This window comes from Prionailurus bengalensis, chromosome B1 (assembly GCF_016509475.1).
Source record: "Prionailurus bengalensis isolate Pbe53 chromosome B1, Fcat_Pben_1.1_paternal_pri, whole genome shotgun sequence".
NCBI lineage: Eukaryota > Metazoa > Chordata > Mammalia > Carnivora > Felidae > Prionailurus > Prionailurus bengalensis.
The window spans coordinates 135,613,654-135,641,015 of NC_057344.1; the positions used below are offsets into that span (position 1 = coordinate 135,613,654).

The 27,362-nt window shown below is 36.4% G+C and overlaps 1 protein-coding gene across 4 annotated transcripts in view; it reads right to left on the reverse strand.

The window, feature by feature from the left end:
• The window catches only part of ARHGAP24 (Rho GTPase activating protein 24), a 655,671-nt gene that overhangs the window by 255,479 nt on the left and 372,830 nt on the right, over window positions 1-27,362 (reverse strand). For 3 of the 4 annotated variants that reach the window (XM_043572262.1, XM_043572260.1, XM_043572261.1), the window contains exon 3: window positions 22,456-22,543. In XM_043572262.1, coding sequence (XP_043428197.1) covers window positions 22,456-22,543 — 88 coding nt within the window. Of the gene's footprint in view, window positions 1-22,455; window positions 22,545-27,362 lie in introns of those variants that run through there. The other variant, XM_043572267.1, reaches the window with a different exon arrangement.

The window sequence follows — 27,362 nt, forward strand, 5'->3', positions numbered from 1 at the left end:
AGAAAACTTCATAACTTAAAACAAAACAAAACAAAACAAAACAAAACAAAACAAAACAAAACAAAAAAACAGTGCCAAGACAATCCAATAGGAAAAAGTACTCTTTTCAACATTCAGTGTTAGAAGAATGGGGCATCCACATGCAAAAAGAAAAAAAAATTTGGACCTCTTCCTTCCACCGTGAACACAAAATTAAGAATCAAATACCTAAATGTTTGAAGAAAACATGGGAATAAAACTTCATGACCTTAGTTTAGGAGAAGTATTTTTAGACATGACACAAAGTGACCAATGGAAAAACAATAAATTGGATTTCATCAAAATTAAAAACTTTTATGCTTCAAGGACACCAAGAGAGTAAAAACAGCTACATATGGATTAGGAGAAAATATTTGCAAATCATATATTCATAAAGGAACTTGTGCCCATGCCTTATAAAGAACTCTTACAGCTCAACAATAAAAATGAGTAAGTACATTGAGAAGTAGGCAAAAGATTTGAACATATATTTTTCCAAAGAATATACAAAAATGACCAAAAGTGCATGAAAAAAATACTCAACAGCATTAGCCATTAGGGAAATGCAAATAAACCACAACAAGACATCATTTCACCCCACTGGGATGACTATAATAAAACAGGCAATAATAAGCATTGGTGAGGAAATGGACAAGTTAAAACCCTCAAATATTGCTGATGGGAATGTGAAAGCATGCAGTCACTTTGGAAGACAGTTTGGCAGTCTCTCAAAAATGTTAAACATATAGTTACAATATGAACTAGCAATTACACTCCAAGGTATATACCCAAAAGAACTGAAAACACACATCCACACAAAATCTTGCACATGAATGCCCATAGCAGCATTATTCATGACAACCAAAAAAGAGGGAGAAAAACATAAAATGTCCACCAACAGAGGAAGGGATAAATAAAAGTGGCATGTCTATACAATGCAATATTATTCATCAAAAACCTGTGAATAAAATGTCCACCAACAGAGGAAGGGATAAATAAAAGTGGCATGTCTATACAATGCAATATTATTCATCCATAAAAAGGAATTAATGTACAATTCATGCTATAACATGGACGAATGTTGAAAACATGCTAAGTGAAAGAAGCCACTCATATAGAACACATATCATCACATAATTCCATTTATATGCACTGTCCAGAATAAGCACATTCATACAGACAAAAAGTAGATTAATGGTGGTCTAGTGCTTGGGGTTTGGGAGAAATGGGAAGTGAGTGCAAATAGCCATGAGGTTTCCTTCTTGGAGTAATAAGCATGTTCTAAAATTGATTATAGTGATGGTTGCATGATTTTATGATTATATTAAAAAACCACTGAATTGTACACTTCAAATGAATGAATTAGATGGTATATGAATAATATCTGAATAAAGTTGTTAAAAAATCCAATCAAACTTTTTCTAATAGAACATTTAGGGAACCAGAAGTTAAATAATGATATGTTTGTCCACACTGAAGTTAATATAAAAGAATATACTGCCTATTGACAAACCCTCAATTTTGTTACTTTATACTAAGTTGCCCACTCTCAAAGTAGACAGATATTCAAGAAATATTATCTTCCACACTGAAATTTTCCCAACAATAAATCGTTGGCATAACAGTATGATACAAGATCACACTATGAGATGAACACAATCTCCTCACATTTCCTCCTTCCAGATGGTATTCTAACTGCTTTTGGTCAGCTTCTTGAAGTAACTTTCCACTGAATTAGTTACCATCTCATTTTTAATACATTGATGTACATGTCCTTAACAAATTACTGGAAAAAAGGAGAATATTTTTCTTACAACTGCACACCTTACCTCCACACAGACACAGAACACAATGGAAACTTCTGTATGTAGGGCAGATTAGGAATGGGAGGGGGGTCCCTTTCTGTCTCTTGGGACACAGAACCACTATACTATCGGTCACTCAACAGGCGTGCAGGGGTGAGGCATACAGCCTCTACAGTAGATGAGTAACAGATAAAAACAATAAATAAGTCCACTCAAATAGTGCTATTTAGAGTAAGCATACCATCAAAATCTAGCACAAATATTGAGTATTAGTTTAGCAAGAAAAATTTCTGAGGTCAAATATGGAAAGGATTACCTATTAACATCACGAATAAAAAGGACAGAAAATGTTCATCATTAAAATATATTTACAGTTAACTACAGATACCATGTTCCAAAGATCTAATAATATCTCATAAATATTTTTACTAGAGGACAGAACTTAAATTTCTCTGATCATTTTCTAATTCTCATCGCAACTAACTTCGAAAAGTTGGATCTTAACTCTTTGTCACTCACTTACTGGTTTTGTGATCTTGGAAAATTCCTTAAACTTTTGAACCTAACTTACCCCATGTAAAGATAATTAACTCATATTAGTGGCAATAATTAAATCAAATAATTCATATTTAGGACCTAATACTATAGTTAACACAAAGAGTATATCAAATAGTAGCTACTGTTATGATTATTACATTGTCAATACTATATTACCGAAATCCAGTGGACTAGGATAGCAGCAGTCTTGAGACTTAAACTTGAGAAATCAAGGACATTTAATGCTAATATAATCAGAGAGAATATAAAAGATAGAATGATTACTCAATGAGAATATGGGAATTTATACGAGGTTAGCCACCATAACCTCTGTGGGACCCATATTTCTCCTCTGTAAAATGAACAAAATGATCTTTGAGGTTCCTGACTACTTCCATAAGATAAGGGGAAAAGATTTATTGATTTCCATTTTCCTTACAATATTCTTTATAAAATTTTTTTGGCCTTAATTTCAGACTCAAACTTTTATTGAAACATCAACTCATGTTTGGAATAGAGCAATGGACATGATAACTGCAAGTCACACAAACAAGAGTGAACATATATTTTAATGGATTTAAATCTATAATCTCAGGAATAGAAAAAAGCTACCACCACCCATTCCTTGGTTATAAAAAAAAAAAAAAAACAACAAAAAAAGAAACAAACAAACAAAAAAAAAACACCGTAAAACAATCTGGAGTCTACATGAATGAACAAAACTTGTACAGCCTCAAAAAGCAAAAGATTTTATGTGATACAGATTCCAGATCTCTCAAATAAGGAAATAATGTGCTAGTTCCCATATTGCAATTCTAACCACATCTAAAAATACAGATACTCACTCCTCACTAAGAATGTTGATCTTTGTAATTTTTGCTATGTGAGATGGTGTCTGTATAATTTATGTGACAGGTATTGAGATATGCCAAAAAGCTACTTCTTTATTGTTATTTTTATAAAATAGAAATAAGAACTTAAATTTGGAACATATTTTGACTTCAAAGAACCCTTTTTAAAGTAGAATATATTATTCATATTGTAAGGAGATGTATTTATTTTAAATCTTATTGAGATTCTAAGGAAAAATAATTCCCTCCTTTGATTTTTATTTTGCTGTTAAAGATAAAAATCTAATTTTATTAGGTGAATCTTAGGGGACCGTTTAAAAGTAATTTTCAATACTTATTTGGCCAAGAAATCCTAAAGATGCACGTTTTGCTGAAAGAGTGGGACTCTAATTGTTAATTGCCTCAAAGATATATTGTGCTTGCTAGAGATCCAGCCCAACTTGGCAATTTATTCACACAGGGATCAGTGTTTTGTGTAACAGAAGCCAAGCTGTTAAGTTTAAGCCGTCTTCTTTCTTTTTACTGTGGACCTTTTATTCTGACCCTTTCAGTACAATTTCTTTAAATTGTTGGTGGTTGTCAAGATTCTGTGGTCTTCCATATTTTCAAATAACCTGAAGGTGAATATGAATTTGCAAATGCCATGAAAGTAAGGAATGTAAAATCTCTGAGTTCAAATATTTGAGAAAGAGACTTCCCAGTTATTTTGAGGAGCAAGGAGACAGTAATATTGCACTTTGAAGGGGATAGTGTTTTCAGCCACTGTTACCATGCAGAGCCACTGTGCCCGGCTCCTTCTGTGGAATTACATCAGTAACCAATAGAGGGAGCATACAACCTGTGCACTACTTGCAGTTCCCAGCATGATTGGCCCATCACCAGCAGTTCCATCCAGAGCTTCAGTTATGCCTTTAAGGCTTTGTGTTCCCAACAACTAATAAAAAGACAATGCTGGTTGTCAGCAAGTGCAGGAGGAGACCTTCATCTCAAAGAAAGCAGCAGTCAAATCCACTGGGGTTCACAGGTTAACAGCAATGGGCCAAGTAGAATGGGTGAATTTAATGTGAAGGTGCCAGTTCATATGGACTGAGGAGAGGGGTCATTTATGGCTCAGACTTGGACTATCAGCATTTAGACAAGGGAGGGAATACAGTTGTGTAAAATAAACCGATTTTTTATACCAGCACACAGATCATCCCATTATTTTTCCACTGAGTCATTTTACCTGATTTGATTTTCACACATCACATCACCTATGTGGAAAAATGAAGGGGAATGTTACTAATAATTGTTTTGGATTGTAACACATTAGAAATAATGAGGTGCTTCTTAAAAAGAGGTGAGTTGATGACAAGTTAGACACATATGTGATGGTAGACCAGTGGGATAAATGTATATAGGTCACCAGGCTCATTTGGGTGACATTAGCTTGTAGACATTCACATACATTGTCTCATCTGGTAGTTCCACAGTGTAATGTTCATTTCACTGATGAGGAAATGGGTGCCATAGGTATTAGAGAACCTGCTTAAGAGATATAGTGGTTCAGGATCCCATCTGCCCATGTACTAGTCCTGTAGGACTACTGCTTCACAAATGGACTTGATTAGTGTTTCCACAGTGTTCAGTGGAACTCTACCTCTGAGGAATGGTCACTGAGATGATAAACCATAGCTCCTCAAAAATGAGATTTTGGAATGTAATACCTAGCTCATAGCTTATTCTCACTAAATTTTTAATAAACTATACCAATCCTTGAGTTTAAGTTAGGTTATAGAATAAGTGTAACACTCAGGGCTCCTGATTATCATTCCCAGAATCAACCCATTTCTAGGTTATAATGACTTCTTATGTCTGTCTCCCCTTCTTTCCTTCGTCTTGCCCTTCTTCCCTCCATTCGTTCCTTCCTTCCTTCCTTCCTCCCTTCCTCCCTTCCTTCCTTCCTTCCTTCCTTCCTTCCTTCCTTCCTTCCTTCCTTCCACAAACATTTACTTAATGACTATGACACATCAGGAAGTTTGTAATGTGCTAGAAATAATAGGATGAACAAAGGGAGAGTTCTAGCTGTCATGGAACTTACATTCTTGTGAGAGAGACAAGTATCATTTGTAAAAGAGAAATGCTATGAAATGTAGGTCATGGACCTTCAAGAGTCAGTTAAGATATAGACTGGGAAGGAGAATCAAGTGCAGGTTTCTCTAAAGAAGCAATGATTGAGGTACTATGTGAAAGATGAATAGAAATTATCTTGTGAATCTGAGAAAGGTGAGAAGGAACCATTTAAAAAAGAAAGAACAGAATATCTAAAGATTCTATAGCTAAAGTGTAACACATTTGAAAAACGGAAAGAAAGCTACTGTGAGTACAGTTCAGAGAGCAAGGGAGAGAAGGAAATTCATGGGAACATTGGATAGTCCATGTGAGGCCTGCAGGCTGTGAGAAGATTTTTTTTTTAATAGGAGGTGACTTGATTGAATTTGAATATGAAAAACACACTCTGTATATGAGGATTCTCTGTTCTTCCTGCACAATTTCTCTATAGACCTAAAACTTCTCTAAAAAATGTATTCTCTTAAAATAATATGTGTATGAGATAGAACAGAGGGAGGAAGAGAGTAGAGTCTGAAGGCAAACTAGGAGAATACTGCAGTTCTCCAGGACAAAGAGTACCAGGGACTGAGCCCAATGGACCTCTAGAGGTTAAGGGGCTGACGACGAACAAGCAATGGTGCCCAGAAAGCATGAGCAGTGAAGTAGGAATGAAATCAGGAAAATGGTGTCCTTGAAGCTCAATGAAGAAGGTATTTCAAGAAAGAGGGAGTGATCAATGTGGCAAATAGTCTGATTGGGCAATTATTATGAGGACAGAAATAATCCTTACGTTTAGGAAAATTAGAGGCCATTGATGACATATATAAGGAAAAATCTGGTGGAGTTGGGGTGGGGGGGCAATTAGATTAAGGCAAAGACAAGAATTGGAGAAACTATAATATAGAGTATAGAGCAATTTTGTTGCAAAAAGTAGCAAAACATATAAGTGGGTGTATAACAGAAAAAGGTTGGTTGAGATTTTTTTTAAATAAAAGAATAATACCATGATTGTATGCTCATATTTTTACTTTTTTTTTTGTTTATTTATTTTTGAGATAGAGACAGACAGATCATGAATGGGGGAGGGTCAGAGAGAGAGAGAGACACGGAATCCGAAACAGGCTCCAGGCTGTGTGAGCTGTCAGCACAGAGCCCGACGTGGGGCTTTAACTCACGAACTGTGAGATCATTACCTGAGCCGAAGTCAGAGGCTCAACTGACTGAGCCACCCAGGAGCCTCAAGGATGCTCATATTTTTAAATCTTTACCATGTATGAGATTAATTTACTTTTTAAAATAAAAATGCCTATGGGAACAATACAATAAGGAAGACAGACCTACAAACAAGATGAAAACAGTACAATCAATAGATTATGGCTTTTGAAAAGGTGAGACTGGATGAAATTCTAAGACAAATGAAGGACTAGATATAGGAAGGAAAAGGGACAGTTCCTTTATTAAAGGGAGGAAAAGAGGACCAAAAGGCAGATGTAAGTAGTTTTGTATATAGTTCAAACCCATGAACAACATGGGTTTGAATTGTGCTGGTCCACTTATAAGCTGATTTTGTTTTATTTTAAATAAATACTGTATAGTACTGTAAATCTATTTTCCTTATGATCTTCTTAATGTTTTCTTTTATCTAGTTTATCATATTCTTATAACAAAAAATATGTGTTATTCAAGTGTTTATGTTATTAGTAAGGCAGATTTGGTCAACAGTAGGCTTTTAATAGTTACGTTTTGGGGGAATCAAAAGTTATATGTAGATTTTTGACTGCATGGGAGTCAGTGCCCCTAATCCCCACATTATTCAAAGGCCAACTATATTAGATATCAGAAAATTGGGGTGATTTCCATAAAATTAAGTGGGAGAGAGTGGCTGATCAAAACTAAAACACAAAATAAACTCTTCAAATGATAATTGATTTGCATCAGTTATAACCATATCAGAATGAGTTATTTGTCATTCACAGAACCCATTATGACACATCACAGCCCCTAGATTAGAGTCAAGTAACCCTAAGCACAAATCTATCATCTCCCCTGTGATTCCTATAAGCAAGTGACACATCAGAAATAATGAGTCATGAGAAAGACAATGTGATTGGTGCTGAAGGAATAAGCCCTACACCATGTCATGCCCCTGCACTAATTGTTTTCCATAACCCTAATTGCCTGTCTGGGCACTCTTTGCTCCTCGACACCCTGAATGACAAGTTGGTAATTCACAACAGGAGATTTGAGCAACTGGAGAACATCTCTCAAGAGCTCCTTTTGGCTTCCTCCCCTGACTAGACACGTCACGGTAGTATTTAATGCATTAGTATACCACTTTTAGACAGGAGCTTGTTCCTAAATAAAAATCAGCCTTACTTAAAAAGAAAAAGATAATAACAACACAAGGGAACATGTCTATTTATTCTAGGCAAAGTGTTAAAAACAAACCTAGCAGCAAAATTAAGGAGAATTTTAAATTCAAGGACAATTTATAGGAAAGAATAGCTAGATATAGAATATTTGTTCTTTCTCTGGACTTCCATTTCTATTTCACATGTTCTTAGTTAATACTTTGGTTGCTATATCGTTCTGGGTTTCTAGTATTTATGAAAGGATTAAGTAGAATTCTGGATTGTGGCTTAATGTACATTACACATAGTAAGGTCTGAATTTCTGCTTCATTCTTTGAGGAATAAGATGAGGCTCAAGTAGCCAATAATAAACATAGGAAGAGTTTTCCCCACAAAAAGAGAAGCCTCGGAAGAAGAGCAATGTCTAATCTCCTTTTTGACCCAGTTACGGGTTGAGCTGTATTTATCCCAAATACATATGTTGAGGTCCCAAATCTTAGTACTTCAGAATCTGACCCTGCTTGGAGACAGGGTATTTAAAGAGGCAATTGAGTTAAAAGGAAGTCATGAGAGTAGACCCTAATCCAATCTGACTTGTGTCCTTATAAGAAGAGGAAATTTTAGGACACAGAGGATGCAGAGGGAAGGCCCTGAGAAGACACAGGGAGAAGGCAGCCAACTATACGGCAAAGGTTGATGCTTCAGAAGAAACCAACCCCTGTTAACACCTTGATCTTGGACTTCTAGACCCAACACCTGTAAGAAGATAAATTGCTGTTATTTAAGCCACCATGTCTGCAATACTTTGTTAGATAGTCCTGGAAAGCCAATAAATACTTTGTTTACCCACCCCTCTTTCTTATTGCAGACACACACCATTTTAAAAGCATGCTCATCAAGTGAAACCTTTTCATATGAGATCAGAGGATCCTTAAACCAATGCCACTTCATAATAATGGTCCTGTTGATGCAATCTGAATTAATATAAAAGGTTGAATTTAGTTTTATTACTCTGATGTTTGAAATATAAGCATTTGATTAACACTGAGTTGTATATTTTCACAAAATTAGCTGAATGCCTATGTGAAGCTAACCTGGTGTGCATGCTGCCAAGCTCCCTAAGAATCACGGCTCCTTTGAATAGGCGCTGTAAGAGAAATAGCCAAATGGCTAACTCTCTAGGACAGCCTGGATCAGCAGGACACACACATGAATATCCCTGGTACATCCCCCTTCCTACTCCATTAGTACACTTTTCTCGTCTCAGAATTTCCTTCATGCTTTGCCAATATTTCTTCAGCCTAAAATTCTTAACCTCATGGCCACCTAATCAAAATCCTGCAGGTTTTTTTTTTTTAATTCCAGTTTCAGACTCACGGCCTCCAGGAAAGACTTCCTTGATTATTCCAGTCCTTACTGATCTGTTGCTTCCTAAATTTCATCTGCATTTATAATCCCACCTGAGACAATTCAGTATCCAGGCCAGTTATTATTTATGGCACTACTCAGGCAATTGTTCCAAAATATTGCTACTGTTCAATGAGCCTTATTCATGTCAGCAGAGTGCTAAGTGTTCCTCTCACTCTTATGTCCTTCCATCTTCACCACAACCTCCTGAGGGAGGCATTCTTACTTCACATTTTCTAAGAGGAAATTGGCTCAGAAAACCTAAGCAACCAGCTCAAGCGGCAGAGCTGGGAACTGATTCTGTCCAGTAGAGAAGTCTTATCTCTTTCCTTTTCCTACGCTGGCTTCTACGGTGGCCCTCGCAGCTTTGCTTTTCACCATCACCTCCGCATCTTCTCCTCCTAGGTCATCTTCTCCTCCTAGGACCCTCCTAGGTCCTCCTAGGTCTCCTCCTAGGTCCTAGGGGACAGTTTCTACTTGCTCTCTACTCCTATACACCTAAGGGAAATAGTTTGATATTTATCAAAATATTTAGGAAAGCGCCTGGAATAAATTGGGGTTTTATAACTCCTCGGTGGCTCTGCAATTAGGTTGCCAGTTTTCTTATTAGGATATAGGGATTTCAGCAGGTTGGATTATACATTTCTGCATGATCCAGGACCTCTTAGGATTTCCATCTGGGCCTTTCTAGGCCTGATGTAATGGGGCTGTAAAGATGAGCCATTTTTTAAGATTTTATTTTAGAGAGAGAGTGTGTGTGTGCACAAGTCAGGAAGAGGGGCAGAGGGAGGGAGAGAGAATCCTAAGCAGGCTCCATGCTCAGTGTGGAGCTTGACACAGTGCTTGATCCCATGACCCTGGGATCATGACCTGAGCCGAAATCAAGAATCAGGTGCTCAACCCCCAAAGCACCCCCAGCACCCCAAGATGAGTACTGTTTGAGAAAGGTAGTATTTGAATAACGAACAGGACAAATGAACCTAAAGATGAATTGACAGAGATAACATTTGTTTCAAAGCCAGGAAATTCAACAGGCCTGATCATCTGGGTTGCAGATGATTCTTCAGGTTTCACATTTTGAAACATTCAGAATCACTTCAGCTCAGTTTTTTATTAAGAAGAAGGAGGAAGGAAAGGAGGAGGAGGTGGATGAGGAGGGGGAGGAAGAGGAGGAGGAGGAGGAGAAAAGGAAAGAGAAGGGAAGAGAAAAGAAAAGAAAAAAAGAAAAAGAAAAAGAGAAAGAAAAGAAGAAAACAAAAGAAAACAAAAGGAAAACCCCTTCCCTGGTTCCTTGAGAGCTGGCACAGGACATGGTGATATACCAGTTTTATCCTTGCTGCAAGGGTGCTTCCCACCCCTAATTATCAGCAGCAGTTCTGCTGCACACTCCTTTTCCTCCTGTTGTATTCCTTTTCCTGTGAATATGATTTCTCCTTCTCATTCCTGTACCATTTCTAACCTATGGGTTGTTCTCTCCACTGGCCATTGACTCACTCAAACATGCTGTTTCCCTAGCTAAGATACAGCCCAAAGGGGCCCTGCCACAGAAAAAGAACTGCCTGGAGAAACTCTATTTTCATAATAACAGCCACCGACATTTGTTTAGCACTTTACGGTCTATTTTCTTAGCGTGCTTGGATTGCAAAGCTCTTTTCAATTATTGGATAAAAAAGACAGGTAAACACAAACAGCCTGTGAATGCATAATTAAAACAATGCCTCAAAGAAAAATGAGGGAGGAAAATCACATTAATTCCAGCAAATAATGTTAATAAACAGCTGCTGCCATCAAAGTACTAAAAGACACTATTGGTTTTAGTATTAACGAGGGACTGAAGGAAAAGGCAATGTGAAATACTTTTTAAGAGTATAGTCTGTGAAATTCATGAACTTCTCTGGTCTCCAGTCTCCTATGGTGTAGAGAGAAAGCTATGACCATGTTAAGTAATTCATAACTGCAAGACTTTTAAAATTTTGATTTATCCAGGGGTGCCTGGGTGGCTCATTCAATGAAGTGCCTGACTTCAGCTCAGGTCATGATCTCATGGTTCATGGGTTCCAGCCCCCAATCAGGCTCTGCTGACAGAGCTTCGGATTCTGTGCCTCCCTCTCTCTCTGCCCTGCCATCTCCAAAAAAAAAAAAAAAGAAAAGAAAAAAAAAGAATAAAAACTTTAAGTTTTTTTTTTTAAATATTTTTTTAAAATTTTTTTTTTTTTTTTAATTTTTTTTTTCAACGTTTATTTATTTTTGGGACAGAGAGAGACAGAGCATGAATGGGGGAGGGGCAGAGAGAGAGGGAGACACAGAATCGGAAACAGGCTCCAGGCTCTGAGCCATCAACCCAGAGCCTGACGCGGGGCTCGAACTCACGGACCGTGAGATCGTGACCTGGCTGAAGTCGGACGCTTAACCGACTGCACCACCCAGGCGCCCCTTTTAAAATTTTTAATGTGTATTTATTTTTGAGACAGAGAGACAGAGCATGAACAGGGGAGGGGCAGAGAAAGAGGGAGACACAGAATTGGAAGCAGGCTCCAAGCTCCGAGCCATCAGCCCAGAGCCCGACGCGGGGCTCGAACTCACGGACCGCGAGATCGTGACCTGAGCTGAAGTCGGGCGCTTAACCAACTGAGCCACCCAGGCGCCCCAAAAACTTTAAGTTTTTTAAAAAAAATTTTGGTTAATCCAATGCAATAATTCCATAGATAATAAAACTGAGGCCTAGTTTATTCATTAATTCAACAGACATGCAGTGAACATACACTATATGATAGCCACTTTCCTAGGCACTTGGAATAGAAGGTAACATTTCTTTCCTCAAGAGTTTCAAATCTAATGGGGAAGAAAGAGAATACAGCTAATATAAAAAATGTGAGTCTCAAAGGCAGAGGAAGAAAATGCAGAGTACAATAAATTTTAAACCCTAATCTCATTTCTTTCATTTGCCCTCTTTATTTCTCTTAACTCTTAGATATTTGGCCTCTGTGGGATCTAGAAAATGAACCCATCCATATTATTATTCTTATTGGTATGAGAAAGTTGTAGCATGTGGTGGTTTTGTGGGCTCACACGGGTGTCAAGCCTGGCTTGAGCATTTACTAGAAACATGAACGTGTACCACTGCCTCCTGGCGTTGGGAAGAATGGCATCAATCGCAAGTGTGGTCACATATTAAATGAGCCATTGTGTATAAGGCCTAGCATGCATTAGTACAGGGCCTGACACCTATTTCAGTAAATGTTAGCTCTAAACATGATAGAAGTGTTTCTCATACTGATGTTAAAGGAAACCTGGTAGGTTGCGGCAGAGAGATATCAATAAATGAGGGGTGAGGAAAACAAACTACCCCTCTGAGAAAATGAGCTCGTTAATTTTACCAGTAAACAAAGTAGTGCCATTTTCTATAAGATACTTAAAATTTTATGATGCTAGTGTACATTGTAAAGCAGTGAGTTTAGAAGACACTTCAAGCTTCTTTGATCTTGCAAAGGATGCTTCCATTTCAGAATACTTACGAATGTCTCCCTGAACTTGTATGGACTAAGCAAAATATAGGAATTTTTTCATGCCAGGCACACCCAATCCTCTATTAATGGTATTCATTTCTGAAAAAGTCACATAACAGAGGTCAGCACTGGTCAGGATCTAGAGTTATACATGGGCTAAGACAGGGTTTAAATAGAGAATTTTAGTTTGGTCACTAAAACTTTTTAGATTTACTGTGATTGGGGGAAAAAATAAGCATTATTAAAAGATGAAAGCTTCTAAATAAAACTGTTGGCAAACAGTTCCTGAATCATGATTTTGAGGCTGTGGGTGATGCTATGGCCTGGGGAGACAGGCTGTCTCAGAGTTCTAATTCTGGCTCTGGTGGCACCAGTGGGGATTAGTGATTTATATTAGTATCTTCAGGCTCCTTTTCACAGCTTTTTTTTCTCTAGCTTTTTTTATCTAGCTACAAGGGTCCACAAACTATGGCCCATGGGCCAAATCTGGCCTACTATCTATTTTTCACATTTTTAAGTGGCTGGAAAAAAATCAAAAGGATCATAATATTTCTTGACATTTGAGAATTACATAAAATCCAGATTTTGGTGTCCATTAATAAAATTTTATTGGAACATAGCCAATACCCATGTGCTTATGCTACAATGGCAGAGTTGAGTAGTTATAACAGAGAGCATATGGGCTGTAAAACCTAAAATATTTATTCTCTGGTCCTGTCCAGAAAATATTTGCTGACCCCTGATCTGGCATATAGAATGAATCCTAACATTAAATGGGAATGGATGAACATGTCTACCAATACCGTCAGAGAGCACTCCTCATACAGACACTCTTCATGAGTGTGATCATAAGATCACACTCCAAATGGGTTCACAAATGTGCCAAATGCCTTCTAGTTGACATGGCAGTAAAATTTCAAGGGATTACAAACATTTTAAAATGCCCTTTGTATTATTTTAATAGCCTCTTTCAAATGTATATTTTAAGGCATTTTAAGTAGGAAGGGAATTTTGAAGGAAAAATCCCAACCACTTTTTTTTAAATAAAAGAATACATAGTAGCTAAAACATGCTGCTTTTCAATGCATTTATTTAATTCATGTTCAGAATTACTTGTGTATATAGAATTACGATTTCATACCATAAACAACTCCTACTCACATTCTCTAAATGATTTCCACACATTAACTAAGAAAAGAAAAATAATACAAGCTTCATGGCTGCCTACAGACTTAGGCAGACAAAAAAAGAGATTGTCATAGTTGCCTTTGGGTAACAGAATTGCACGAACTGTAACTTACAGTACTAACACAAAAGAGAAAAAATAGTTAAGATAAAGACAGTGTCATAAAATTAAATGCCTTAGCAGCGTATTTAACTAATGATCAAGAAAATGACCAAGTTTTATGCCTTTTATGCTAGAACACTATTAAAATGTCTCCACATTTTCACACAAAATAGACACCAAATACTGGTTTACGTTTTTAAAGACAGCGAATTAATATAACCAATGACTTTATTCACCCTACTAGGAATTGCAAATACACACATGGATGATAAACTATCATTGCTGATGTCGAATAATTATTTCAAAAACTCAAAAACTGGGCCAAGCTTTTTTCTTTCTCAGAGACATCCATGACTATATCTTACAACTATCTATTTCTCATATGGCCTATTCTATACTGCAGCTGCACTGACCATCTAAATAGGCTCAAGTTTGGGTCAATTAAAAATTATACACTCTCCAGATCCATGAAATATTCTACCTAGGAAGAATTTTTTTGTAAATGCGTGAAATAGGTCTGGAGAGTTATCCAATCATAGAAACAGGAGAAAAAACAACTAGATCAGGGAAATAAAAGTAAAAACTGATTAATAGTATACCATGTAATTACAAATAATAGAGAAAAATTTTGCCACACTTATGCATGTGTGTATGTAAGTGAAATAGGTAGATGCATATGAATACAGGGATAAATAACTAAATATGGAGAAAATGCAGATAAATAGATTGATAGAGATTAATCAAGTCTCTGGACCCCAAATTTAGACTACAGTTCTTAACCTACAGTCTACAGTTGGGTTTCTAGGAATCTTTGAAACTCCCAAAATCATTTGCAATTTACATAGGTATTTAGATTTTTCTGACAAAACAATACATAATACAGTTATTAGATTGTTTAGGTACTCATGTCCCCTAACTTTTCGCTCAGCTCATAAAAATCCTTCTGCAAAATAATTAGAATAGAAACATTCTTTATTGATATTTACAGAAGTGATATGCAATTGTCAGAGGATATTGGAAATAATTAGCGTAGTCATGGCTAAAGGCAGGCTATATGACACCTTCTCTTCTGAAGGGTTTAATTTTATTTCCAGGCAGATGAAACTCACTTTGGATTACCCTTCAAAATTTCTCTCTCTTTTTTTTTTCATTTCTGTAGCTGTATCTTCACCTCTCATCCCCTTTTCTTCTGTGTTTACCTCTTTTATTTCCCTGGAGGAAGGAAGAGGATAAGAAAGCCTCCCAGTTCTAGTTATTATTGATTTGGGGCACTGTGCCGAATTGGGGCTTTGAGAGTCTGGAATATTGGTAATTGCCCTTGAAACTCATAATGAGTCTTTCCTTGGATAATACCTATGCGGGTTGGTGTACTGATTCCCAACATGTGAATAATATTAAGTGTGCTTGCTAGTGGCTAGACCGTGTGTGATAAGTTGGCCAGTGTATGGAGGGAGTTTGTGAAGAAGCAGAGACAATTTTAGCGAAGTGAGTTCTGTAATGAAGAAAGCGGAGCTTCAGCATGCAATCGTTTTCCAGAGGAAAAAATTACAGGTGCATATTCCTTCTCTGGTATAGTTATTCACATAAAAGTAAGGCTACTGCAGGCAGGTGAATTTTCTCCCCAGCTCGTCATGACAGTATTACTATTTGTGACCAGAGAACATACATTTAAAAGAACTGTGAGTGGGCACCTTTATCTAGTGCCTATTTTTATGATAGGCTTAAACATATAAACAATTGCAAATAGATGAAAATGCCTACTCTCACATCAAGTACCAAAACTCTTAATACATACTCTGTTAATCATAATAAAAAATTCATAAGTTCATATTTCAGAAACCAGGCTCCAGCCTCTAATATCTCATATTTTTTATGCCAGAAGATATATATATACATATATATATGTGTGTATATATATGCACACACACACACACATATATATATATATATATATATACACACACATATATATGTGTATATATATATACATATATATATATATAAAACTTTATTTTTATTTTCTGGAACTTTACCTTTGTAAAGATAAATCAGTCTCTCTCTCTCTCTCTCTCTCTCTCTCTCTCTCTCTCTCTCTCACACACACACACACACACACACACACACACAAAGTAGTGTTAGCTGTTTGACCTTGATCAAATTACTTCACTGTGCCTCAGTTTCTTTATCTGGAAATGGAGATAATAACAGAACCGGCTTCATGGAGCTGTGATAAAGATCAAATTTAATGATACATGTAAAGATCCTGGAACATTGCCTGGGATACAGATAAAGCTATAAATCCTATAATGGGTAACCTACTGCTCTGTTTAGATCCCAGAGGCTGGCATGTTGGCTGCTGATGGCTCACAGAAGCCTTCATGGAGATTGCTCTCCATTGCAACAGGGAGCTGCTTCACCTGAGTTTATCTGTCTCCTCTTTTCCCATAAATCACTAGACTAGCTAATACCAAGATAAAGGGTCTGCTCCTTGAGTTTAGAGCAGCCCTGAGGGGCATCCCAGCTCTAGAGCTCCCCATAGCATCAGCTGAGACCTCATTTGTAATGGTGGTGTGGGCCAGCTTCTCCTTCTGTCTAATCCTGCTCTCCTTGCTTTCTCATAGATGAGATATCTCCAGAGAGCATTCCCTAATACACTGCTTTTAAAAAACTTATCTATCGGGGTGCCTGGGTGGCTTGGTCGGTTAAGCGTCCGACTTTGGCTCAGGTCATGATCTCATGGTCTGTGAAACAGCCTGGAGCCTGTTTCAGATTCTGTGTCTCCCTCTCTTTCTGACCCTCCCCTGTTCATGCTCTGTCTCTCTCTGTCTCAAAAATAAATAAACGTTAAAAAAAATTAAAAAAAACTTATCTATCTATCTATCTATCTATCTATCTATCTATCTATCATCTATATCCAGTATAGGTAACATAGTGTTATAGTAGTTTCAAGTGTATAATATAATGATTCAACAATCCTACACATTACTCAGTGTTCATCAAGATAAATGTCCTCTTAGTCCCCATCACCTATTTCACCCTCTCCCCACCCACTTCCCTTCTGGCAATCACCACTTTGTTTTCTGTATTTCAAGACATGCAGTTTGTTTGTCTCTTTTTTTCTTTGTTAATTTGTTCCTCAAATTGCACATATGAGTGAAATCATACAGTATTTGCCTTTCTCTAACTTATTTTACCTAGCATTATACCCTTTAGCTCCATCCATGTGGTTGCAAGTGGCAATTTTAGTCTATAAATCTGAAGAAAAAACCGTTAAAAATTCACATTCTATGTTGAAAAACACAAGGGAAGTTGTACCTTACAGAGAATGCATTTCAGGGAAGAAACCTAAACCCCGTTTCCCTGACCCTGACTATAACAAGAGGAAGACGACTAGGACAGAGGAAGTGCCTCTTGAAGAAAAGTTTTCAAGATAAACCCTATTTTTTTAAGGGGAGGAAAAGAAATTCTCTCAACCATCAGAACAAGTTCAGAGAAGCACAAGAGAGTTGCTGGTAAATTCTGAAGTATGCTAGAACTGTCACTCACCCCTTCTCCAAGTTGTAGACTCACATGAAGCTCAGCAATCCATTGAATCTGTTGGGTCTGAAGCTCATGCTTCACGGAAAAAAAGGACAAGATGACAGGGTTGAGGGAAGCAGCAATGGTGAAACAGCCTGCATTATCCCTACTTGGCAGACCAGGGTACATGAGTTTCCTGGTAGCTGAATAAGCACAAAGAAAGCAGCTGGCTTTTGAGCCCTTCCAATGGTATGCCATCTAACAGGACCTTGCTTAAGGTGGAAAAGTCTACCATGTGAAGTGGATTTCCAATTCTAGGGATGCTGAACAATCCACAAATGTTCTTTATAAGCAAGTCAACTTTTGGAAAGGAATGTAATAACCAGTCAGTGTTAAGGAGCTGTACTACAGCAATAGCTTCTGTGTAGACGGACTTCTACCTTCTTCCATTTCTCTTTTGGTAACGTTATCAGAAAGGAAAGCAGAGAAGTAGGAAAGAGGACATACAGAATTTCCCTCCACTTCAGCCACTAGAACCACAACGAGGTCTTTGCTGCACAAGGGGATGGAAAGATATTACACAGCAGGAAATAAGAGTTAAGCATAGCCAATTTAGGAGTAGCTATTGCTGACAATAAAATCATTTCATACAATTGAGAGTCTGCCGTGAACCTGGTAAACATATACACTTCCATAAGTATTCATCCAGTACCCTGCATCATACTGTACCATGTGTTAGAGATGCCATGATGAGAAGAAAGACATGGCTCCTAACACTTATGGAGCATACACTTCCTCGTCTCCTTTTGCCTTTCTGCCTCTGAATCATTATGTCTTCTCGCTGTGACAGACTATTCTTCAAAGAAGGTTGAGACATCATCATCTATTAATTATTCTGTTTATTTTTTAAACATCATAAGGAAAATTTGCCCAGAACACATTTTAAGAAGCAAAAAGACTGCATGCATTTTCTTACTTCAAGTACTATACATTAAATTCTACCAACATTCCTTTCTCAACCACATTTCCCAAAAGCTTAGCACTTGGCCATAAAAGTTCACTCCAGTCTAAAATTTGGCATGCCTGACAGCAAAGTCTTCAAATTTGCCAATTTGGCTAACATCTCCTTTTTGAATAACAAGTAGGGAAATAGGAAAAAAAATATGTGAAATGGTATAAATCATGGCATTATCCAGACACAATTCATTTCATGAGATAATAGTAAGACTAAAATAAATTAATCCTAAATTATGGTAGATTTGTTTTCAGATAGATTTTCACAAAAGTTTAAAATATGCATGGAAATATACTATACAAAGAAATATAATTGAGTCATATACAAAAATCAGAGAACATTTTTTTAATGTTTGTTTGTTTATTTATTTATTTATTTATTTATTTATTTAAATATGAAATTTATTGTCAAATTGGTTTCCATACAACACCCAGTGCTCATCCCAACAGGTGCCCTCCTCAATGCCCTTCACCCACCCTCCCTTCCCTCCCACCCCCCATCAGCCCTCAGTTTGTTCTCAGTTTTTAAGAGTCTCTTATGCTTTGGCTCCCTCCCTCTCTAACCTTTTTTTCTTTTTCCTTCCCCTCCCCCATGGACTTCTGTTAAGTTTCTCAGGATCCACATAAGAGTGAAAACATATGGTATCTGTCTTTCTCTGTATGACTTATTTCACTTAGCATAACACTCTCCAGTTCTATCCACATTGCTACAAAAGGCCAGATTTCATTCTTTTTTCATTGCCATATAGTATTCCATTGTATATATAAACCACAATTTCTTTATCCATTCATCAGTTGATGGACATTTAGGCTCTTCCCATAATTTCGCTATTGTTAAAAGTCCTGCTATAAACATTGGGGTACAAGTGCCCCTATGCATCAGCACTCCTGTATCCCTTGGGTAAATTCCTAGCAGTGCTATTGCTTCTGCACTGCAAAGGAAACAATCAACAAAACTAAAAGGCAACCAATGGAATGGGAAAAGATATTTGCAAATGGCCTATCAAACAAAGGGCTAGTATCCAAAATCTATACAGAGCTCACCAAACTCCACACCCGAAAAACAAATAACCCAGTGAAGAAATGGGCAGAAAACATGAATAGACACTTCTCTAAAGAAGACATCCGGATGGCCAACAGGCACATGAAAAGATGCTCAACGTCGCTCCTTATCAGGGAAATACAAATCAAAACCACACTCAGATATCACCTCACGCTAGTCAGAGTGGCCAAAATGAACAAATCAGGAGACTATAGATGCTGGCGAGGATGTGGAGAAACGGGAACCCTCTTGCACTGTTGGTGGGCAAACTGAGAACTTTGATTCTATTGTAAAATCTTTTTTTTGATTATTTACACATGACTATTACTTAATTTCAGAGGACATTTCAGACTAAAGTAAAACAAAAATGAAACAAAACAACTCCTATCTACATAGCATATATGGATATATATAAATTATAAATAATTCTATATAAAGAATTATATTCTATAATATTCGATAATATAAAGAATTAAAAAGATATATAGCACATATACAGATAAACTATATATATATATATATATATATATATATATATATATATATACATAAACTTACGTATATCTGCACACACACACAAATGTGTGTATGTATATATAGTACCAGAATGTTTGGCAAAGAGCTTTCAGAAAGCTTTTTGTCAGTTTTGTTAGAAATCATTATAGGCAGTTGGGATTAAAGTATTTAATCCTATCCATCTATATACCTTGGTAGTTGGGCTTGAGGTATTTGTACATAAAGACAGAATCATTTTGGATCTGTAAACATCATTTGTAGCAGGGTTTTCAAAAATGGTGATGGAGAGAATTCCTCAGAGAAAGCCAATATAGAATAAATATTTGTTATAAGAATCTGCTGCTAGTCAGGCCTACAAAAGAAGGTTCTGTACAAAGCATTGACCACATTTCTGCAATCTTTTCTGTCTCACACTTTCTGACAAATGAACACATTCTTGCAACTTTCTAGATTCTCTGTGTCCAGCTATCACCTAATTAGAATAATTAGAAAATATCATCTTATCCTTCTCATTTGCAAAAATAAATCCAGTATAGTCAGTAATTCTAATATTGCAAAAATGGTTAAAAATCATGTGATTTAGATTCCCACATTTTCATACAAATACAGAAGCATTTGTCTGGAAATTCTATTTTAATTGGAGGGACACACCAATAAAGCCTCAATGACCAAAATTCATGGCACAAACACTGAATTCTTAATGAAGCCATGGTGTTTCTCCAACTTTCTCTTTAAAGAAGCATTTGGCACAATTCTCTTATCACTCCTTAAGATAATTTAGAATTATAAGACCTAATTTAGAAAATATTACATATTGTGTTAATGATTCAGGAAGCATCTTTTCAAATGAGCTATGGGCATAGTATGTTTATTTCCATAATTACCGCAGCAAACCTAAATTTCCTTGAGAACATGTTGTTTTTTTGTTTTTTGTTTTTTTTTAAAAGACAACCGTCAGATTTCACATCACAGAGTCTTAAACTTCTTAAGCTTTGCTCATCAAAAGCCATATATAATATTCCCTATATATGAAATGCATCCCCTAGAGAAACAATCTTAGAGGGGAAGTTTTGAGACTTCCTGGGTTCAAAGGCCCAGTTCTCTCTAGAACAATCTTGACAATATCCATCTATGTTATATTAGAACACCTTCACCAAAAGATGAAATTTTTACATATTTAGTAGACAGAATGGGAAAGCAGACCTTTAGTATTATTGGAGACAGAGTCAAAGCTGTCAGTTTAATACCATGCTCACTTAAAAGCCAATAGGCACTAATATTGTGAATAAATAGAGAAAGAAATTTCCTCCAGTGATACTTCAAAGACTTTGCAACATCTGGAATTTGGTTCTATACAGGGTATTCCACTAAAAAGTAAGTATAAAAAGATTTTAATAGAGCAAACAAGATTCAGGTTTCTTACAATGTGTTCTCCCTGGGGGGAGACAAATAACACAATGCATCTGACTAACCTTTCTGCACTTCAGCTGCATCAATTAACATTTAGTCATGGATTCCATCATGAGCCAGATGAACTCAGTGCTACAGCTGTTTTCAGTGAAGGGGAAAATATGCTTCCACATTTTAGATTCCCAGCATTTATAAATCTGGGAAAAATGTTTTATTGACTGCCGTTGTGCCAGCATTATTGATATGCATTACATATTAGTCACCCAAATAAATTCACACACACCCTAGACTGTGATTAAATCAGGGTCAGTAGCGCATGAACTGGGTCAGCCAGCACCAATGCTATAAAAACCACATTCTCAACCTTTTTTCTTACATCAAGGATTAAGGAAGGGCTAAAGAACTGATCAAAGAAATAGATTGTGGCCTTGAAAAAATTGTTATTGGGTGGGTCAAACATTTCAGTGGAGATCAGGTACTCTGAGAGAGGGATGCAGATGACTAGAAAAAAATGAACAGATGTTGAAGAAATTGAACTGCAGGATCTAATGGCTTGGCAGAGACATCCTCAATACTACAAGCCAAACATGTGGAAGTGTTTGGTTGGGAGCAAAGCTGGGGTACAGAATAGCAATACTTAGTTAGTCATTGAAGGAGGATTTTTGTTTTGTTTTATTTTTATAGCAAAGGTTCCTTCAAGATGCAGTTTGTGGAGAAATATTACAGTGAATCAGCTGGGTAAGCCACTCTACCTGTCACACCTTGCTAAATTTCACATCACAAGAACATTATAAAACTAATTTTGTCTCCATTAGTCCCTTATAAATGCTGTTCCATGTCTTCTGGTCAACTCTGGAGTCACATGGATGAATGGATATCCAATAGTCACGTGGCCATATGTGCACTGCGTGTGTGTGTACCATCATTTGTACTGGTGTATAAACCTGGAATCACTATCTGTGTAAAAACTAACCAAATTTGACACTTGCCTTCTCAAATTAATGTTCTTAGCCACAACTCAAGAAGAATAAAGGTTGTATGTCTTCACTTTTACCAACACAGAATGTCAGTCACTTAATCAAACCAGAAAAATGCCTTACCTGGAACTACTTCAAAAAGGAATTTTCCTGGGCTCTCTTCATTGCAGGGATGTTCAAGGACTTTATTTCCAGGCAGAAAAATAGTACCCTGTGAACACAAATGCCCCAAACATCAACATCATCAGAGGGCAAATATTGGATATCATCATCATTATCATCAGTAAATATCCAAAGTGTATCTGTAATCCAGTATATAGTAATACACATCAGACTCATTTATATTCCCAACTAATCAAAAATCATGTAACAGAATCATATTAATTCAACATTTAACAAGTTTTTGTTGACCACCCAATGTATATAAGATACTGTATTAGGTACCGAGTTCATTTTAAGCACCAATTTATTAAATGCATTCTGTGTGCCAAAAGTTTTACTGAGCCTTCTACCAACATCATATTATTTAATTGTTAGAACAGTCTTATAAGGTAGGTGTTATTTTCCCCATTTTACAGCTGTGAAAACCAAAGAGTCAGAACTATCTCATTCATGTCTATGACTTCAATAACCAAATATAAGCCAATGAATATCAGATTAATATTTTTCCCCTTCCCCCTGCTGCTGCTGCTGCTGCTGCTGCTGCTGCTTCTTCTTCTTCTTCTTCTTCTTCTTCTTCTTCTTCTTCTTCTTCTTCTTCTCCTTTTAATTTTAACTAGGCTTCATGCCCAACATGGGGCTGGAACTCACGACCCCGAGATCAGGAGTCGCAGGGTCCACTGACTGAGCCAGCCAAGCACCCCTCAGATTAGTATTTCTAACTCAGGACTCTCTAATTTTCAGAACTTTATATCCAAGAACTTATCTGAATTTCCATTTGCATAGCAAAAGCATCTTAAACTAAATTTAGTCAAATTAAAATGCAATTAATTTTGGTCCTGTTTAGGTATTCACTAGCTTTGTGACTGGCATCTTCTTCCAATCAGTTGCAAAAGCCAGAAATGTAGGAGTCATCATCCTTAGTATATCTGTACTAACACTCAAGTGACTATTGTTTGTGGTCTTGTATGTTTCAAAGTCCATTCACTGAATTCTCCATAATATTCAAACATCTTTCAATCCATTTTTTTTCTTAATGCATTCCAAGTATCTTTAGAAACAGAAACTTCACCTTGCAATTTTCTTGCTTAAAAATCTTCAATGACTTTTATTTGTCCTCAGATCAATAGACCTTTGGGTCTACTTCCACCCAAATCTATAAGCTCATTTTTCTGCTCTTATGCTTCTGATGCTTTCTATGACTTTCTGTAATCAAGCCAACTCCTTTTCTATAAATAGTGTCATACTCCCATCTACCTTAGGACTGTATTCTTTCCTGGATTGTTTTATAACCATTTCGCAGATTGATTACATCCAAAATATACTTGTATAGCTTCCAGAAAATGTTCCTGGATGATTTACTACTGTATGTAACTATGCTATTTGTAAAATTATTTTATTAATGTCTATCTCCATCATTAAACTGTAAAGGAGTAAGGATAATGTGTGTTTTGCTCTCTAATTTACCACCAATGCCTAGTATTTTGCCTAACATAAGGCTAACGCTGAAAAAAAGTATATTGTTGAGTGAATAAGTACTGTTAGTGTAGAAAAGCCAAGATTATAAACCAAGAATGCTGGATTTAAAAGCCTATGTTATTGTCAACAAGATTATATCATCCAGTCTTGCCAGTTTGAAGCAATATTTAGCTCAAGTAATATTTTACTCAGGTTTCATCCTACCTGATTTGGCACAGAAAATTATAGTCATCAACTCTGTCCCTACATCTAGGCTTAGAGTGTTAAAGCATAGCACTCCCTAACTAAAACCTAAGGAATTATAGGTTAGACATCCCCCTCCCCCTCCTTGCTTACAAGAGGAAGTTTTAGAGGTATTACCTTTTTTTTCCTCCTCCAGGAAGTAAATTTTCTTACTTCTCATCATATCTAGTGTCCTTGGCCCATGGATCACCAGTTTCTGGTGTTTTCAATAATTTTTTAAATTACAAAACACTTTGAAAATATTCATCATAATTAAGACTTTTTAATATATAGGTTTAATCTATATGGTTTCCATATAAAGTGATAAAAATCAGCTGTTTCAATGAAGAGTTTGTTTTACTTCCTGAAATGATTTTGTGAAGTAATTAAATTTGTGATTTAGCTGGGTGTTAGAATATAGCATCTAACCTTCCAGACAAATACAATATTCACTTATGGGTGCACGTATGCCTGTATGTTTGTATGTGTGTACACATGACTCCTGTTTAATTCTATGTCTTCAGGCTCTACTTAGGATCTTAAAATGTACATATATCCTGTAAGTTGAATTCAAGCCACTCTCCTGCATAAATAATTCTCTTGCATGAGTCAGTCTCTTCCATGAAATCCCAAAGTACCTCACTTGACCATTAAAAGACAGAGTAGTGCTATTCTTTGTTTGCTTTTTCATACATGTGAAATATATACTTCTGGCTGAAATTTTTATTTTCACTTTTAAAATTTGACATCTTCCAGATTTTATATTTTAGCTGTTTTCCAAGAAAATTATGATGAGAGCATAATAGTTCAAGTATTAGTAGATAATGTTTAGGGCAGGATATATTGTAATTGACAAACATTTGCTGTGGTTAATTCATTGTCATTTAATTATAAAATAAAGTAATTTAACTGAAATCTAGTAATTTAACTTGATCACCTTGTATAGAAACCATGTAGTTAAAGTCTATAACTAAGAGAAGAGTCTTAATTGTGATAGTTATTTCAAATACTCTGTAATATGATATTGTCAAAAAATGCAGAGAAATTTTAAAAAATCTATAATTTACCCACCACCATAGATAACTAATGTTAGCACTTATACATCTTCCTGTATTTGTATATATTTATGTATACGTGTGTATTAACAGCTACAGTAATTTTTATTTAAAAAGTAATCAAAATAAAGCCTTATTTATTATCTGCCTCAAAACTTAAAAATCATGTATTGTTAATATGCCAATTTAATAATTGATATCATTTTTAATTTTAATTTTTTAAAGTTTATTTATTTTGAGAGAAAGAGAGAGAGAGCATAAGCAGGGGAGAGGCAGAGGAAAAGGGAGAGAGAGAATCCCAAGCAGGCTCCACACTGTCAGCACAGAGCCTGACAGGGGGCTCGAACTCATGAACTGTGAGATCATGACTTGAGCCAACTACTTGGACACTTAACAGACTAAGCCACCCAGGTGCCCCAACATAATTTTTTAAAGATGTATAGTATAGTGCTTGCTTGAATATACATACTTTTACACCCTCTGTTCATGTAAAGTATTTATGGTTTTCTTCAAGTGTTATAATAAAGAATATTTTCATGAACATCCATGAAGCTAAATCTTTGAGCTCCTCCTTAACTTATTCTAAAGGACAAAGCCCTAATAGAGAAATTAGTAGTCAAAAAGTATGCACTGTTTGTATGGGTTTAGTTAATTCTTCCAGAGTACTCTAAATTAGCTAAGCAAACAAATAAACAACTAGTGAGCACGTAAAATAAAAGTGCCCAATCTGATTGAGAAGTAGTTTATTGAGACACTACCATATGTCAGATATTATTTCAGATGGTGTGAAGTATGGAAAAGAAATAAACTCTTTACTTTCAATATAAGAATAACATTTTATATGACTATACATGAAATAAGTACCAAAGTACATAGAAAACCAAACAAATATAAGAGTTTAAGAAGAGAGTGTCATTAGTGTAGTCTGATTAGTTAAGAAAGGTAATATGAAAAAATAAATTTTAAAGGAAGATTAGGGGCGCCTGGGTGGCTCAGTCGGTTGGGCGTCCAACTTCAGCTCAGGTCACGATCTCACGGTCCGTGAGTTTGAGCCCCGCGTCAGGCTCTGGGCTGATGGCTCAGAGCCTGGAGCCTGTTTCCGATTCTGTGTCTCCCTCTCTCTCTGCCTCTCCCCCGTTCATGCTCTGTCTCTCTCTGTCCCAAAAATAAATAAACGTTAAAAAAAATAAAAAAAAAAAATAAAGGAAGATTAGATTTTAATATTTAGTGAGGTAGGGGTAATCTTCTAAAATGGAGGAAATCACATCAACAAAAGCAGTAATTAGAGCCATATGTGCATAACACATTAGAATAAGAGAATTTTCACATGAAGGAATAATTAGGAGGTAAAGATTTGGTGACATTGAGGACACCCCCTGGCAAATCTACCCTTGGGCAGAGGACGCTGCACTTAACATCCACAACTGAGAACAAGAGTAGACTCTTGAGCAAAGCAGATGGAGATTGAGGAATACCAACTTCTTAAAAATTTGTTACTGTGAAGCAATTAATTTGTCATAGATGACAACATCAAGACTTACACAAATGTATTGGCAGCAGAAATGGCATAAATTTGCATCAGCAATGCATTACTGGAGATAGTTTTTGGAAATAGAAACTGGGCACAGTTTAAACATAGAGAATAAAGAAGAAAGAGTCAAAGATTACTTCAATTTCTCTCTTCTGTATATCTAGAAGAAAGGTGATACCTCTTATTTGAAATGGGGAATTAGTAAGAATTAAATTCCACTGAGTCCATGTATTTGAGCCAAAACTGTGTGATAATCTTTAATTTCCTGGTAATAGCTAGATTGGATGTTCTCTATTTGCCCCCCCCCAATCTTCTTTCCACCTATCACTCTATTCTGTACCCCTGGAAACTAATCTCTATAAATTGCATAAACCAGGCTCTCTTGACTGTTGACTTCAGGTTGGATTTGAGAAATCATAGCATAAAATCAGAAGGCCACAAAAGAGACAGACTGAGATATTTATTGACCTATCCTCCTCCAAGCTAGCCAGAAAATTGGCCTTAGTTGCATTGGATACCTTAGTCCACATCTCCTAAATTTGCAGGCTTCCCCAGGTTCTAGTAGCTCTAACAGACCCAGGATG